The sequence below is a fragment of the Hippopotamus amphibius genome, chromosome 1, assembly GCF_030028045.1.
Source record: "Hippopotamus amphibius kiboko isolate mHipAmp2 chromosome 1, mHipAmp2.hap2, whole genome shotgun sequence".
NCBI classification, from domain to species: Eukaryota; Metazoa; Chordata; class Mammalia; order Artiodactyla; family Hippopotamidae; genus Hippopotamus; species Hippopotamus amphibius.
The window spans coordinates 152403115-152419832 of record NC_080186.1 but is presented as its reverse complement, the minus strand read 5'-3'; the positions used below and the strand labels follow the sequence as shown (position 1 = coordinate 152419832).

General features: G+C 56.0%; 2 protein-coding genes across 4 annotated transcripts in view; one reads left to right on the top strand and one right to left on the bottom strand.

The window, feature by feature from the left end:
- Positions 1–4139, top strand: part of HMGXB3 (HMG-box containing 3) — a 67576-nt gene extending 63437 nt beyond the window's left edge. For all 3 annotated transcript variants that reach the window (XM_057731165.1, XM_057731156.1, XM_057731146.1), the window contains 3 exons: positions 62–178; positions 1680–1889; positions 2736–4139. In XM_057731165.1, coding sequence (XP_057587148.1) covers positions 62–178; positions 1680–1889; positions 2736–3203 — 795 coding nt within the window. In that variant the 3' untranslated portion in view covers positions 3204–4139. The remainder of the gene's footprint in view (positions 1–61; positions 179–1679; positions 1890–2735) is intronic.
- Positions 4140–4176: 37 nt separating this feature from the next.
- The window catches only part of CSF1R (colony stimulating factor 1 receptor), a 30886-nt gene continuing 18344 nt past the window's right edge, over positions 4177–16718 (bottom strand). The window contains exons 11-21 of the mRNA XM_057731174.1: positions 11895–12021; positions 11660–11764; positions 11066–11176; positions 10203–10365; positions 8077–8168; positions 7877–7974; positions 7094–7216; positions 6903–7014; positions 6180–6279; positions 5189–5297; positions 4177–5100 (exon numbers count right to left, since the gene is read on the bottom strand). Of these exons, the coding sequence (XP_057587157.1) occupies positions 4963–5100; positions 5189–5297; positions 6180–6279; positions 6903–7014; positions 7094–7216; positions 7877–7974; positions 8077–8168; positions 10203–10365; positions 11066–11176; positions 11660–11764; positions 11895–12021 (1278 nt within the window). The 3' untranslated portion in view covers positions 4177–4962. The remainder of the gene's footprint in view (positions 5101–5188; positions 5298–6179; positions 6280–6902; positions 7015–7093; positions 7217–7876; positions 7975–8076; positions 8169–10202; positions 10366–11065; positions 11177–11659; positions 11765–11894; positions 12022–16718) is intronic.

Below are 16718 nucleotides of genomic sequence, written 5' to 3'. Positions count from 1 at the left end.
GCTGTGTACCAAGCCTGGTCCCTTAGCATTTATTGCTGTGTTTAATCTTGTCCTGTTCTAGGACCAGCTCTGCTTCTCCTTGTTGGCCCTCTATGAATCTGTTCAGAATGGAGCCAGAGCTCGACAGCCCCCACCTCATCTCACAGGGGGTAAAATCTACAAGGTGTGCCCCCATCAGGTAAGAGGATAACAAGGAGGTGCACGGGGTGAATTTGTTCATGTCAGTTTGCCCACACAGAGGATCTGATTGGTCCAGCTTGTCCTAGAGCTGACACTTTGCACGCTAGGCAGCTGTGGAATAGTTCCTTATGGGTCATCACCAGTGAGTATTAAGCACCCTACTGTGTGCTGGCCCCTGCATCAGCTGTTGAGGGTACAGAGGTGAGCAATGAAGATTTCATTCCTCCTTAGGTGACCTCATTTGGTGTTCTCATACTGAGAGATAAAGTTACCGTGGCTTGTGGCAAGAGCTTTTCAGGAACTAGACAAGGGACCGGAGATAGAAAGTAGCAGAGAGGGACCTGCTGTCTGTGGGGCAGACAGAAGAACCCCGTGTGAGCTGGGGAAGGGATGTGACCACGAAGTCCTGAGCGGGGAGCCTAGTGAGCATAGAGGAGGAAGGTGGGAGGGCTCACCAGTTCCTGTAGAGCCTTGTAGGCCAGAGTAACAGTTTGGATTTTCTTCTGAGAGTGATGAGGGGCCCCTTGGAGGTTTGAATGGGAAATGGTCTGATTTGGGTTCTAGGAAGATCACTCCTTAGGTCTGTAGAGAGTATGCACAGGGTAGATGCCAGGATAGCTCTGAGAAGGTTGTGCCCTGTGTGACAGAGTCGTCCCAATCCAAGAAGATGGCAGGGTAGAAAACCCCCTGAACAAGTACTAAATGGGGAAGATGGCTTTGCAGAGCCTTCAGTTCACTGAGTAGGCAGGGCGACTGGCTGTCAAGAGAGTCAGGTCATCAGCCCCTGGCCGGTCAGAGCCTGCTCAGAGCATCGTGCTCACGTGCCCGGGGTCCATCTCAGGAGAAGCACTTGACAACACAGGGACGGGAGGCCTATAGATCGCGGGGCTGTGGTGTTCCTTGGAGGCGATAGCCAGGACTGGTCGGTGTGAAGGTAGGGAGGTAGAGGCAGACGTCTCCAGTGGACATGCAGCCGCCCGGCCGTGGAGGAGCATTTGGGGGATTTGAGGGAGGCATAGCCTCCATCAGGGGTTCCCATCTGGACAGTACCGTCAGGGTCTGGTGGGGAGCTGCGCAAAATACAGATGCTTAGACGCCACCCCAGAGGCTGAGTCTAGACCTGGAGTGGGACCCAGGGGTGCCCATTTTTAACCAGCTCTGAGCGGCTGGGGCCATGCAGCTTGGGAACCTCTGAACCCGATGGTGTTTGGTAGGGCAGTGTGGAGGGCGGGGTGGGGAGCAGATGCCTTTGTGGGGGCGGGGGGGGAGTCTTTCAGCTTCATGTGAGGCTTGGATGCTCCCAGCGCTTCGCCCAGGCAGGACTGAGCTGGAGACAGGAGTAGGAGGGAAGCAAAATACCATGGGCTTCAGCAGGATGGCGTGACCTCAGTCATCAAACCTGATTGTCCATCTTCCTGGGAAGAAGCGAGTGGACCTGACTCAGTCTGTCTGCAGACTGGCTTCTTCACCCTGTGCTGTGCTCTCCACCTCCCCACTAGGTGGTGTGCGGCTCCAAGTATCTTGTGCGGGGCGAGAGTGCCCTTGACCACGTGGATCTGCTCGTCTCTTCCCGCCATTGGCCTCCTGTGTATGTGGTCGACATGGCCACACCAGTGGCCCTGTGTGCTGACCTCTGCTACCCAGAGCTGACCCACCAGATGTGGGGGAGGAATCAGGGCTGTTTCTCTAGCCCCACGGAGCCCCCTGTGGTGAGTTCCATTCTGAGGAACTGGGACACATCCTCCTGGTTCTTTGGGAAGCCCTTCTGTGACCCATCCAGCACCTTTTTTCTCCACCAGTGTTTTGTCTCAATGCTCTGGAACCAGCATTTACTCCACAAATTTTTACTGACCAACCCCTGTGTGTGTGGCATATCACTTAGTGTGCCCAGCATGGCTTGAACACAGATATCATGGGATCAGAGGGGTCACCTTGCAGTTAAGCCTAGAAACTTGCAACCTTTGAAGACAGTGTGCACACTGGCACACTAAAGGCCCAGACCAGCCCTGTTTTGGCGTTGACTGTGAATATGCTGCGTGGCATTCCTTGTGTTGTGATCTAGAGGCACAGTGGGGAAATGCTGACCTTATCAACCCCTCTCCTCTAATTAAAAGGGGAAAGGAAGGCCCCAAGGGGGAAATAGACCTGTCGTGTGTCACACATTATTGTCATCAGTTGCCTTTTCCTTAGTCCTTGGGGCTCACTGTCTCTGTAAGGTGAGGCATTGCAGAAGGGCACCTAAGTCTCTGTGGGAACCACCTCGTTCCTGCTTCCCTGCAGCCCCAGCCTGAATTGATTAGGCAAAGATATAAATAATAGCAGCTCAGGTAATCCAGCATCTGCTCTGGGAGCTGGCCACTGTTACTGTCCCCATTCTCACATGAGGAAACGGAGGCACAGGGGAGGAGGAAAGGGGGACTTGCCCCAGGAGACATGCCGTGTGATGACAGGAGGATTTAAACAGAGCTGGCTGACCCCACAGCTTTTACTCTCATCCATCACGGAGCTTGGACCTTAATCTTCCCTCGTATCACAGTGGCTTATCTCCTTTCTAGAGCGTGTCCTGCCCGGAACTCTTGGACCAGCATTATGCAGTGGACATGACGGAGGCTGAGCACTCTGTCCAGCACCCGGTCACCAAGACTGCCACACGGCGCATCGTCCATGCAGGCACACAGCCCAGTCCTGGCGACCCCAGTGCTGGGCACCACTCCTTGGCCCTGTGTCCTGAGTTGACGCCCTACACAGCCATCCTGGCCTCCTTTGCAGACAGCAAACCAAACAGCGTCCGCCAGCGGCCCATCGCCTTTGATAATGCCACCCACTATTACCTCTACAACCGCCTCATGGACTTCCTCACCAGTCGTGAGATTGTCAACCGGCAGATCCACGACATTGTGCAGAGCTGCCAGCCTGGCGAGGTGGTCATCCGTGACACCCTCTACCGCCTTGGGGTTGCTCAGATCAAGACAGAGATGGAGGAAGACGGTGAGGAAGAGGAGGTGGCCACAGCCGCAGAGTAGGCTGGGCTCTTGCGCAGGGACTGTCTCTCTCAAGCCATAGTAAGGCCCTTGCCCGAGGCAGATCCATCTAGGGGACCAGCCTCTGATGCTGGGACTGACCAAAGAGCTTCCATTTCCTGAGCACGGTGGAGCCCGGGGTCCTTGGTTCTCAACCTTCTGGGGGTCAGGAGAGGCACCACGACACTCCTTACTAGCCCTGAAAGAGCGCGGGTGGCACCATATGTTCAGTAGAGGGGCAGGTAGGCGAGAGAAGGCAAGTAGCTGCTGATTCCCAGGGGCGCCTGTGGGTCGGGGTGCAGGTCCTGGGTGGGCCAAGGCTGCTGAGGTTTCCCTTCCCACCAGGGACACTGTTTCCAGCCCCTGCAGCCTGTTGCCTTTGACTCAGGGGCTTGGGGGCTTCATTAGCTCTAGGGGTCCCTTTGGGCTGTTGACTCTCCAGAAGAGCAATGCATTTCCCTACTCTTCTCCCTGCACCCACATCTGGGGGCAGCTGAGAAAGGGTGAGCCACAACTCTTCCAGGACTATCCTCCCTCCCCCAGGCTTTGAGGAAGAGGATCCTCCTTTCCTAGTCACTGCTGCTGCAGCCTACATCCTCTCTGGACCCTCACCACAGAGGGGATGTAGCCCGTTAGCATGACATAACCTGGCGGCAGTGGGAAAAACTCCCTTCTGTGAAGGGGAAGTAGACTGGGCCGTAAGGAAACAGCAGGACTGGCTCAAGTGCCCAGAGATTGCTTAGGGCACGGGAATTGGCCGTGTTTAATTTATTGAATAGGTGGCTTTTTTCCCCTCCCTCTTCCCCCGACCAGAATAAAGTTTATTAAATTATGTGGTTTGGGTGCAAGGAGAGTCAGTTCCAGCCTCATTGTGTGGAGTGCACTGTGGGTGGGCTCAGAGGTGCTTGGATGGTCACTCACCATGGAAGGAGGTTCCCCAGGAATCCGCGTGGCACAAAGAACCAGAGGCCGGCTGTGTTAATGCTGTTAGTTTAATGCTGACAGAGACATCCCACAGCGTGACTGTTAGTTATAATGAGTCGACCTGGAGGGTATGCTGTTTGCTTGGTGTGGCCAGCCACACGGGTCCCGTGCCTTTCCAGCTCAGTATGGTGGGGGGCCGGACAGAACACCCCAAGCTTCTAGCTGCCACCTGGCTCATTGCAGCAGTACCAGACCCAGGGTGGGCGGGGCTGCAGAGAGAAGGCTTAGAGGTCAGAGAGGGACAATTAGATTCTTCCAGAGGAGCCACTCTGCTCCAAGGGCCTGAGCCAGGCGCAGCCCTGAGCACCTGTCTGCTCTCATTGATCCACTCAGTGGGTGTCCCTTCATTCTGCCAAGGCCCAAGGAGCCTTGTTTTCTCAGTGTTTGGGCAGCTCCTGGGGACTTAAGAGTCACAAACCAGTCGATTTCCATTGAAATAGGAGGGAAGGAGGGGAGGTGGTTTCCAGAAGTGGGGACAGCTTAAGAGTGAGGTGGGTGTTCTCCCAGTTGGCATAGCAAACATGAGGCCACAGCATTGAGAACTGGGGGGAGGGGGGGCTCAGCCCCAGCCCCTGACTGGCAGTGATGGCCCAGGCCCTGGGAATGGGGTTCCCTTCAACCTCCTATAGATCCCACATTCCTGAGTTTCAGAGCTGGGCCGGGCTGTTGAGTGCAACAACCAAGGGCAGAGTCTGTGTGTTCTCCCTGTGGTGCCCATCCACGGAGGAGTTGAGAGCTTGGAGGAGGGGAGAGGCCGTACTTCCCTGTGATCACCTCCTCAGCAGAACTGGTAGTTGTTGGGCTGCAGCAGGGGCTGGGCAACGTCCCCGTGCTCACAGCAGGCCAGGTGCTCACTGGAGCTCTCCTCCTCCGGCTCGCTGCTGCTGCTGCTGTTGCTGGGCAGATTGCTGTAGTCCTGGGTGGAGGGAGGCCAGTGGAGGGTCAGGACTGATGGGTCAGGCCCAGCTTTAACCAGCCACCCACCCTGAGCCTGCCCCACTCACCCGCTCTCCCTTATCCACTTGAACCTGCTCCTGAAGGAGGGAGCAGATCTGCTGGAAGGTGGGTCTGCGGGTCGGCTCCAGGTCCCAGCAGGCCTGCATGATGCTGTATCTGAGGCAGGACAGAAGCTGCCTGTGGGTCTGGGACGCATCACGTCCGTGCGCATGCGTGCACCCACACACACACCAGACTCCTGCCCCGCAGAGGTCCCGAAACCAAGTCAGAAGTGAGCTTTGCACCAGACCAGTGTGAAGTCCTTGGTGTGCATTATCTAATCTTTCCAGTAACCCCGGGGAAAGGGGCGTTTTGTCAGAATGGGCGTGTTAACTGAGGAGGAGAAAATGCTCAGAGATGCTGTTTGGCTCAAGCTTCTAGGATGAAGAAGGGGCACTCTTGCTGCCTGCAGGTAGGTTTAAGAGGCCAGTTGGTGGTAGGACCAAAGTGGCTGAGGAGCTAATTAGCTGGCTGGGTGCATCCCCACCTTGGCAGTGAGCCGCCTGGGTGGCACAGGGAGCGGCTGTGGGGAGCCAGTGGCTGGAGCAAGATGCAGTGGGTGAGACGGGCCAGTGAGCCTGGAGAGGGGCTGTGGTGAGGGCAGGGAGCCAGTGAGGAGCTTGTGGTGGGCCGGCTGTCCTGAAGCGGTTAAGAGGCTGCAGTGGCTGGGTGGCTATGCTGAGTGAGAGGCTGGCCACCACCACAGATCTCCAGGACAGGGAAGAAAAGAGAAGAGACTTCTTGAGGTCATAATAACAGAGTCTGAGTTAAACATTCATCGTGCGTTTTAGGCCCAGCCCTAGCTAACAGCCCTCTTTGAGAGTGTCCCCCATGCTACCTGGGAAACCAGTGGAAACCCTGAACTTGATAAAAGGGTCTTAGTCCACTGTAGGCAAGAGGAAGCCAGGCCCTGCAACATCGTGGACAGGAAAGCCCACACACCTTTCCGTCCACTTCCAGCAAATCCTGGGGTGTCCCTCCTTTGGGTCCTTCACTTACATGTTCTTTGGGGCAAACGAGGGCTGGGCCATTTGGTATCCATCCTTCACCAGTTTATAGAACTTGCTGTTCACCAGGATGCCAGGGTAGGGGTTCAGCCCTGCAAAAGGCAGGATCATGGAAAAGACCATGCTCAGTGCTCACTGTCATCTTCCCCCACACATGTTGGCAGGGCTGGTGTGAAGGGTCCCAGCTGGACTGCAATAATAGAATAGCAGCTCCCCTTAACAGGTGCTTAGTATGTGCCGGGCAGTGCAAAAGGCTTAGACTTCTAGGATGTTGAAAGCCTTCTCCCAGGCCTCATCACAGCCACAAAATTCCAGCACAGGCTTTGGAATAAGAGGTTGGTAGAGGAGTACACTGAAGGGCTTAGCCCAAGTGCCTGTGCCTAGTGCTCCAGAAATGGGAGCACTGTATCCTCAGGGACATTCATGTTTCAGACACTGAGGGCAAACAGCATTCTAGGAAACAGCAACTGCACAAGCAGACAGCTGAGGAAACAGCCTGGAGGGAGTGCCTGTCGGCGTAGAGGGTCTGCCCAGCCCACCCGAGAGCTGCAGCGCCTGGTTTTAAGATGCTTCACCCATCCCTGAACTCAGCAGCCCTTGCTCTGTCCTGACTGCCAAGCATCCTTGACTAGCATCCTCCACGAGGTGGAGGACGCCGTGGCCAGCCAAGCACCAGTCAGTCCCACGCTGAGCCTGCACTGGGCCAGCAGCTCACCGAGTGAGAAGATCTCCCAGAGGAGGATGCCGTAGGACCAGACGTCGCTCTGAACCGTGTAGACACAGTCGAAGATGCTCTCTGGGGCCATCCACTTCACGGGCAGGCGGGCCTGGCACAGCAGACCCCAGTCACCTTGGACCCCGGGTCACCATCCCTCCCCAGCCTGGGCCAGCCCTTCCAGCACTCACGTTGCCCTTGACGATGTAGTTGGAGTCATTCATGATGTCCCTAGCCAGACCAAAGTCCCCAATCTTGGCCACATGGCCACTGGTCAGCAGCACGTTTCTGGCTGCCACGTCCCGGTGGATGCACTGAGGGAAAGCAATGTCGGGTTAGTCTCGGCCCCTTCCCTACCTGAGTCCAAGGTGCAGGAAGAACACCAGGGCCCCAGAAGGCTTGGGGTCCTCGTTGAGGGAGTAGGCATCTTCCTGGGTCCTGTACCCTGGCTCCTGTCCCTACCTTCTGCTAGGACCCAGGTCTGAGAAGATTTAATGCAGCCAGGCCATCAGTGTTGAGAAACCACCATGGCTCTGGCCCCCTGGCCCTGCGCAGCAGGAGCTGCCTCAGAGCGAGGTGGTCTGCATGGGCCCAGAAACAAGGAGCCTGGAGCTCCTGGCAGGACCAGCAGCTGCCACCCTCAGGGCCCTACCATGCGAGGCCCTTCTCTAAACATCTGCACACATTGTAACCCTATTTTATCCTCATGCCATCCTGCAATTGTGCCCTTTTTTATAGGTGTAGAAACCTAGGCTCAGAGAGGTTCAGCAGTTGCTCAAAGCCACACAGCAAGCGGCAGAGCCAGCATTCAAGCTCTAGACTCCCAGGTCTGTGAAGAGGACAACTCCCTTCACACACTCGCTTTTCTTCCCCTTGTCCTCACCCATCCAACCTCACGGGGTTCAGCCACCCCTCTCTCTGCCACCACCACCCTCCCCACCCTGTGACTACACATGACCTGTTTTCTGACTCACGTTCTTGGAAGCAAGGAAGGCCATGCCCTGGGCCACCTGGCTCGAGAAGTGGAGCAGGTCACGCAGCTCCAGCAGCCGCCCGTCCTCCTTGTCCAGGTCTGGTGTGGGAAGAGGCATCAGAGCGGCCCTGCCGCCCCCCCGCCCTGCCTCAACCCCAGCAGCCCCTCTGCTCTCCCTCAGCCCTGGTACCTCCTCCGCACCTTGCTCAGAGAACAGGTCATTTGATGAAGAAGTGGAGACAGGCCTCATCTCAACATAGGTGTCCACACCCTGGCTGGAGAAGCCGCTGTCCCTGCAGAGGAGAGGGGGTTGCGGGCTGCTCAGTGCCCATCACCGCACTGCCCAGCTCAGGCCTCTCCCAGCCACTCAGCAGAGAAAGGAGGGGACCTCAGGGTCAACTTGAACGTCCCTTTCTGATAATCCTTTCTGAGTGATCAGCGACCTCGGCTTGGCTGTCCAGTGAGGGAGCTAACAACTTACTGTATCTTTGGGGAGCTCTGCCTGGTAGAAAGTTCTCGCCTTTCGCTAATGCTCATCTGCCCCTGGGCTTTTCCTCCTCCTGGTCCTTGCTCTGCTCTCAAGAAGCATCTCCCTCTTCCCTGGAACAGTCCGGCAGGGATTTGAGCATGTTCCAGGGCCCCTTCTTTGAGTCCTCCTTCCTACACTGCAGCTCTCCCTTCTGGCTTCACATTAAAATCTTCTGTGGAGCTCCAGATACTCAGACCACCAGGCCAAAGATTTTAGAAACTAGGGGCAAAACCCACTTACAGATTTCTCTCAGCAGTTCCCGTGTGCTGCCATAGCTAAGGCCTGGCCTAGAGTAGAGCTTCTTAGACTAGTTCTTGTGCATATGAATCGCCTGGGGGGTCTTATTTAAATGCAGATTCTGACTCAGCAGGTCTGGGTAGGCCTGACCCTGTACCTTCCTAACAGCTCTCAGAAGCCTATGGGCCTGTGCTTTGGGTAGCTGTTAAGATTGAGAAGCATGGCTCCAGATTGAATAGCCACCACTTCTTCTAATATTCCAACCAGATGGGAGTCTGGACCTCTCCCCTCCTGCCCTCGTTGTGATAGAGACGTGCACCTTGATGTCCTTACACTAGTGTTCCCAGAAAAACAACCTCGCGTTTTATTTACGGTCTGACCATCGAAAAACTATCCCCTCCCTTGGTCTAGAAACCATACTTCTATTAATGTAGCCTGGGATCCCATTAGCAGGATTGGTTCACATGCCATTAGCACTTGAAATCACCTGACTATGAATCTTTTCCCCAACTGCATATTTAAAGATGGAAGTTAATACTTGACTTTGGCTCTCATTTTGAGTTGATCTGGCCTGAGTGTCCAGCCTGCCGAGGCCCAGTGTGAGCCACCCTCTCCCAAGAGTGCCAGAGTCAGAAGGGGAAGCAGATCCTGCCAGCCCCCAGACTTGCTCGAGGTCACTGGATGGACTGAAATGGCCTGCTTCCCCTTTTGCCTCTCCAGGCTCGGTAGCTGACAGTGGTAGGATAGGAGCCCTTCTATTCCAATCTTGCTGTGGCCCCCAGCAGCCTGCCCCTGAGACCTCACAAGCCCCAAGTCCAAGACTTCCAGGAGAGCAGTGTGGCTCAGGTGAGCACTGGATGAGGAGTCGACAGAGCCGAATCCAGCCAGGCGCCACCTCTGCCCCTGACTTATGTGTGACACGAAACTGGCCACTTCCCCTCTCTGGTTCCCCGTGTGGCTCTGTCCATCTGTCTGTGGGTGGCTTCCAGGAATCACAGCATTACAGAACAAGACAGCAGAAAGACCCTGTGAGGTTCAACCCCTGATGGCTTGCTGGGGAAACTGAGGCCCAAGTGGACCAGGGACCTGGCCGCAGCTATGCTGTTTTGCCCCTTCTCATCCAACACCTAACAGACTCTATCCCACTTCTTCCATGGCTACTTGAAAGGGGAACGGGTGCCCTCTAGCCCCCGACAGCATGTGCTAAATAGGGCTGTTATCCCCAAGATTTGCCCACGTCTAGCCAGGGCCCCAAATGGGTCTGGTTGGCCTTTTACGTGTGAATAAATGGTGATTTCATTAATGCCTGTCTCCACCAGACTGAGCTGCCCATCTTTGCCCTCCATGCTCCCAGAACATAGTAGGGGCTCGAATATTTGTTGGACGCTGGGAATAAGTAGGAGAAAAACTAAGTTGCCCATATAATATGGGTGGCTTCCCACAGCACAAATGGGAAGGTGAGGACCACACAACCACCCAACCCTGAGCTGACGTCAGGGACAGACATGAGGGCCCCACCTCTCACTCCTGGCCTCCTTCCTGTCTTTTGGCAAGATACTACCTGTGGATGTATTTCTTTTCCAAGTGGATGTTCTTGTAGCCAGTGCCTGCCTCGGGGTCCTGGCCTGGACTCAGGCTGGGTCCCAGCATGGCCTCAGCCTTCCTTCGCAGAAAGTTGAGCAGGTCGCCATAGCAACAGTATTCCGTGATGACCAGGACAGGGCCTAGGGCAGGCAAGAGAGTGGGGTTGGGGCACCCCTAATCCACCACCCCACTTGGACAGGAACATGGGGTGGCGGCAATAAGAACCTAGACTGGGACTCAGGAGCCCCCGTGTCTAATCCTGCCTGTCTGTGAGCAGCCCTCTCTGCTTCCTGGGTGACCTCAGTGACCCCGTCTGTCTAAAGCAGAGGAACCTCCAAAAAACTGTAGCTGAAGAATTCTTTCTTCGAAGGAAACTTATAACCGTTCCACACAAGTTAAAACTGCTATAGCAGAAGAGAATGGGGCCCACTGAGAGTCCCAGCAGGCCTTGGGGCTCTTCTGTGGGCCCTGCGGTGAGTGTCCAAGCCTCTTTGAGTGGGGGCTTCTTAAAAGGTAGATTTGAAGGGCTTCACTCCATACCCACAGCATCAGACTCCCTGGAACAGGGCCCAGGAATCTGCACTCCTTTCTCCTTTTCCAGGTGACTCTGATGCCTACCTGTCTGAGAGCCACTGATCAGAGCTCATAGAACTGCCTGTCCATAAGCAGCTTCTGACCAGTCCAGGCATCTGGCCTAGGAATTCAAGGGATGCTGAGACAGGAATCCCACGTTCACTTTATGGAGAAGGAAGGGGAAGATGGAGGGAGGTAGCCCTGGGGCCCTCCGACACCCAAGAGGTCCCAAGACCATGGACCGCCATGCCTACCAGGGCCCCTTACCTCCATGGGTGCAGGCTCCTAGAAGGTTGACTATGTTCTCGTGCTGGCCCAGGTGGCTCATGATCTTCAGCTCTGACATGAGGGCTTCCTTCTCGTCCGCGTGAGCCGTGGCTGGGAGATGGGGCCACAGGTTCCACAGGCAGAGAAAGGACAGGACATGGAGAGCCACACACACAGGAGACACCCAGGGGAGCAAAGCAGGGGGGTACCCAGATCCCCAAAGCAATGAGGGGCCGAATGATGCCAGAGAAATGAGGACACACAGTTGGGAGTTACAGAGAGAGAGAGAGGAGAGATGGCCTGTCACTGAGCTGGTTTTGGGTGGCAGGAGGCCAAGTCATAGCCCAGAATGGCCTCTGTGCACCTCAGCCCCTTTGCGGCTCAGTCAGAAGCCCTTCCAGGAGTCAGAGGAGCCTGGAGCTCACAAAGGAAGCCGAGAGTCCTCACCCCCGATCCCAGGCTCTGTTCCCCAGGCTCTGACAAGCCGAAAATGTGAGTGATGCCCTGGTGACAACAGAACAGGCCCTCCCCTGGCATACAGCACCTCCTACCGGCTCCCACAACCCCCCCCCCCCAAGCCCTTCCCACACTCACACTTCAGCATCTTCACAGCCACCTTCAGGATAGCATCTTCCTTGCCCAGACCAAAAGCCGTGGCCTCTACCACCTTTCCAAACGCGCCAGCTCCGAGGGTCTTACCTGCCACACACACAGCCTCCTTAAGTCCCAGGGCGCCAAAGGGTCTTCTCCCTAAGGGCCCACAGGCTCCCTGCCACCCAGGCTGGCCCTGTGACGGGAGGGCATGGTGGGTGCTGAGACCCCAGCTTACCAAAGTGCAGGTTGTTCCGGGGGAACTCCCACTTCTCATTGTAGGGCAGCTGGGTGGGGTCGATGAATGTGTAGCTGTTGCCCTCATAGCTCTCGATGATCTTCCAGCGCACCTGGTACTTGGGCTTCTGCAGAGGGAGAGAGAGAGGAGGCACGGGTCAGCCAGGCCTGGCAGATGGATCCCAACCCGGGAAGACAGGCAGTGGGTGGTCCCACTGCACAGCGTGAGGAGGTGGGTGTGGCCTGCGACGTGGTGAGAGGGGCTGTGTCATCCCATGCCCATGGCACCAAGAGCCCAGTTGCTGCCTGGCTTGGCCTTACCATGAGACCATCCATTCTCCAAGCCTCAGTTTCCCTGTGTATTGAAAGACTTGGACAGGACCACCTCTGAGGGTCTTGACAGCCCTGCTAATGTGGTAATTCCTGAGCCAGGAGGGAGGGTGGAACTGTAGATCCACCCATCCAAGTATTACTTGTTTGTTTTAGTTTCACTTGTTGTAAAATACATATAACACAATTTGCCATCCCACCCATTTTCGAGTACACTGTTCCGTAGAGTTATATACATTTATACTATTGTGCAACCTATCTCCAGAACTCTTTTCATCTTGAAAAACTGAGTCTGTACTCAGTAAACAACTCCCCATTCCCCGCCCCCGGAGCCCCCGGCCACTTAGCTCATGCATCTGACTATTCCAGGTCCCTTATTTAATTGGAATCATGCGGGATCTGTCCCTTTGTGACTGGCTTATCTCACTTAGCATGAGGTCTTCCAGGTTCATCCATGTTGTCGCCTATGTCAGCATTTCCTTCCTTTTTAAGGCTAAATATGATTCCCATCCAAATATTTCGCTGAGTACCTATTTGTTTCGGTCATCATTGATTCAGAGTTGAACAAAACAGAGTCCCTAGCCCCAGGAGTTTGCATCCTGTGGCTAAGACAGGCATTCAGCTCAAATAAATACATATGTAGGAAATTTTCAAATAGTGCTATGGAGAAAATAAAGCAGGGTCATAGGACAGAGAGCGCCAGGGCCAACTGAGGACAAGTCAGGGAGGGCCCCCGCGGAGGTGGGAGGGAGCCGGCCACGTGCGCATCAGGGGAAGCACTGAGCAGGCGCGGGGAACAGAGGTGCGGAGGCCTGGAGGTGGGAGAGGTCCTAGTGAGTCAGGGGCTGGAAGGTGCCCTGGAGGGGGAGTGCGGGCGGTTCTGGAGGCAGGAAAGGGCTGCAATCAGTGACTGAATTCTCTAAGTGCAAGGAGAACCCTTTAGGCTTGATGCAGGTGAGTGGTGCATCCAACTTCACATTGTTAAAGGACAGACAGACCCCGCGCACAAGACCGTGAGCTTCTGGAGGACCCGCGTTCCTCTCAGGCTCTCCATGCTGTTCCAACCAGCCAGCTGGCAGCAAAGCCTAAACTGAGGAGGAGTGGCTGCCTTTCTTTCCTGCCCAGGGTGGCAGCTGCATGGGGGCATCATGCCAGGGGTACCCACAAGAAGTGCTGGTGGAAGACAGAGTTTAGGTGGAAAGTGGAAGCTGGGCTGGGGCGGTGGAGGACACTGAGGCCTCGGGTCAGCAGTCCAACACTCTTTCCGGTCAGTCTTGGGGGATGGGGACCAGCTGGGCCGTGCTTAGCAGATGGGCTCCTACATGGGACACCCAGCTCGGGCAGTAGGGAGCTAAAGTGGGTGCTGGGGAGGAGGGTGGCCTGTGACTGAAGTCTCAACAGGTTAAGAGAAAAGACTCCAGGTAGCCATAGGGAAGAACTTCCACATGGTAGTTCGGAGGGGAAAAGACTGCAGTTAGACATAAGGAAGAACTTCCAGGTTCTCATTCAGGATGAGAGGCTATGGGTAAACTTAAGGACATCCATGTTACAGTTTCGGCAGACAGTCTGAAACAGGACAGGAAGAGGGCTTCCTGAGTGTCAGAGGATTCAAACCCTGCGTGTGAGTGCCTTCCCAACCCAAAGGATGAGACAGAACCAGGAGGGAATCCTTGACTTTGCCTGGCCACTTCCATCTCCAGGAGCCACTGCGGTGAAGGCTGTTTTTTTCCTCCTTGCCACTTCTCTTTCCTCTGGCCCCGCAGCTGGACCTGAGTCAGCCTCCTCTCCAGCCTACCCGGAGCCAGGCAGAGGATATTGGGGAAAGGGAGGGTGATTCAGGGAAGGCAAGGTTGTCTGGCTGGAACTTCAGCTCTCTGAATCCCAGACCCAATACCTGGAGAACGACACAGCTCCCTCCTGCCTGCCTCAGGCATCCTCATCCCACCCCCCACGCCCCACACCCGCCTTCCTAGAAGGTGGCCACCAGCTCTGCTCAGCCTCTGCTATTACTAGACAGGGCTCCTGTGTAGCTCTGGGGGCTTCTACCAAGAGGGGCCTCTCCTCCGAAGGAGAACCCTGATGGGGAGGCCAGGATGGGCGGCCTCAGAATATAGTGCTATCCGTGAGCGCCTCCTGAGCACTTCCTGTGAGTGGGCGCTGGGCTCCACGCTCAGCGTGCGTCATCTCACTTATTCCTCGCAACAGGCCACTTCCTCTTGGTGACGGAGGTAGGCATGGCATCATCCGGGTCCCCACAACTCCCCATCCAGGCCTGCTGTTCTGTGTGGGCAGATGCTTTCTGTCTCAGGAGAGGGGAGATGGGAACGGTGCCCGCTGGAGATCTTGGGCACCCTCCGTGCATCCCCCACGTGCCCCCTCCCATCCCCAGAGCTCAGTTCCGACCCTCAGAACTCCAGCCTCTGCAGTGGCCTCCCTGTCCCCTTCACGCCTCCCCGTCACCATCCTCCTTTCTTCCCCACCTCCCTCCTCCTTCCAGCCTGCTGACTCCTGTCCTTTTCTCTTCCCCGTTGGCCCCCCTTGTGGTCTCTCTGGGGGCCAGAAAGGCGATGAGTCAGCCCTGAGACAGAAGCAACGCTTCCCCCAAGCAGGGCCACCCGTCCCCTCAGGCCTTAGTAGTGAGGACAAGCCAGTCTGAACCCCCAGTGAAGGGGCAAGACTCAGAACCCTGTGGGACAAAGCAAAGGACACGTAGGCAGCAAGCCCTGAGGCAGGGCATGGCCATCCTCCCCACTGGGATGCCCTCCTTCTCTTGGCCTTGGGTGGGCTCAGGGGCCGGTTCAATTTCCCAAATGGAATAAGAGGTTACTTGGAGTACATGTTCCAAAAATGGTCCCATGAAGAGAGGGTTAAGGTATCCCCAAACCACAGCTGGCCAAGGGGGCTGGACTGTCCAAGGCAGAAGGGGCTGAAGGGGGAACTGGGCCTTTCTCTGGAATCTCTGCAGGGCTGAGGTGGCAGCTCTGTGGGGCACAGGGAGGCAGTTTTCTGCTCCATATAAGGAAGAACGTTGCAACAGAGCTGCTCAGAGAGGGAACGGAGGCCACAGGCAGTGAGTGAAGTCCTGTCCCTGGAGGTGGGCAAGCAGGGCCTGACAACCACTTTGGGCATGTAGTCAAGGAGATGCCCAACCTCAGACAGGCCTCCAATCCCAAGATATGTGAGCTACCTCGGGTTCCCCAGCCAACTTCCCCCTGGGTCTGGGGTGTGCAGCGTCCATGCTGAGCACTGTCTGTACCCAGTGCCCTGCTAAGTCCTCTGCGTGCCATCGCCTCGCTGAATCTTCAGCCCAGCCCAGTGGGGGAGGGAGCTGCCATTATCAACCCCATTTCACAGGTGGAGAAACAGGCTTAGAGGCACCAATTTTCCTAGAGCCTGGCAAGGTGGGATTCGGACTCAAACCCATCCAACTCCCAACCTCTGGCTCTTAAACTAAACCATCAGGCTCTGGGCATGTCGGAGGAGGAGGCTGTAAAGATCACCCACCCCACCGTGTACAGGTGGGGAAAATGAGACCCAGAGAGGGCAGTCCATCAGCCAAGGTCACATGGCAGAACAGTGTCAGAGCTGGTCCCAGATCCCTGAAGACTTGACCTGGGGCCTTGGATTCTGGAGGCTGCGCTCAGAGCTGCCTTCTCATGTGGGGTGCTGACAGAAGCACAGAGCACCCCATGGGCCCCTGGAATACCCCCACCTGCCATCTACCTGCCTACTCCAAGTCCTCTACTCATACTAAAACCCCCAAGGCAAGTGTGGGGAAGAGAAGGCAGCAAAGGGGCCCACACTGGGCTATTCACCCCAACTCACCTCACTCCCTTGTTCACACCTGCTGAACCTACAGGAAGGGGTCCAACTCCTCAGACCCCCAACCTGCCCCCACCTGCATCCTCTTCCAGGCATCAGTATTTCCAGAACTCACCTTGGTCTTCCCCCCACCTGCCTCTTTGTATACAGTGCCCTCTCCCCCAGAGACACCCTTTCCCTGAATCTCATCTCCCCCTGGCTGCCCGCTCCATCCTCCAAGGCCTGTCCCACCCGCACCAAGCCACCTCCTCCAAACAGACTCCTTTCCCTGCCGGCCAGAAAACATCCCTCCACTTCTGGCCTCCCACAGCCTTCTGGCCTGGCCCTCTCAGTGCCTGATTGCACCGGAAATGGTCTTTTATGTAGGGAGGCAGTGAGGCTAAGTGGTAGAGACCACGGGCTCTGGGGTACCAGGCAACTGGGACTCTTGGGTGGGTCCTTCAACCTTGCCGAGCCTGTTTCCTTACTGTAAAATGCTGGCTGTTCTAATCCTTGCCTCTAGATTGTTGTGAGGGTACAATAAGATGATTCCACGTTTCGCAAAATGGTTTAAAAAATGGCTTTTTAAAAACCAGGCTCTGGGGACTTCCCTGGTGGCGCAGTGGTTAAGAATCTGCCTGCTAATGCAGGGGACACGGGTTCGAGCCGTGGTCCCAGAAGATCCCACGTATCG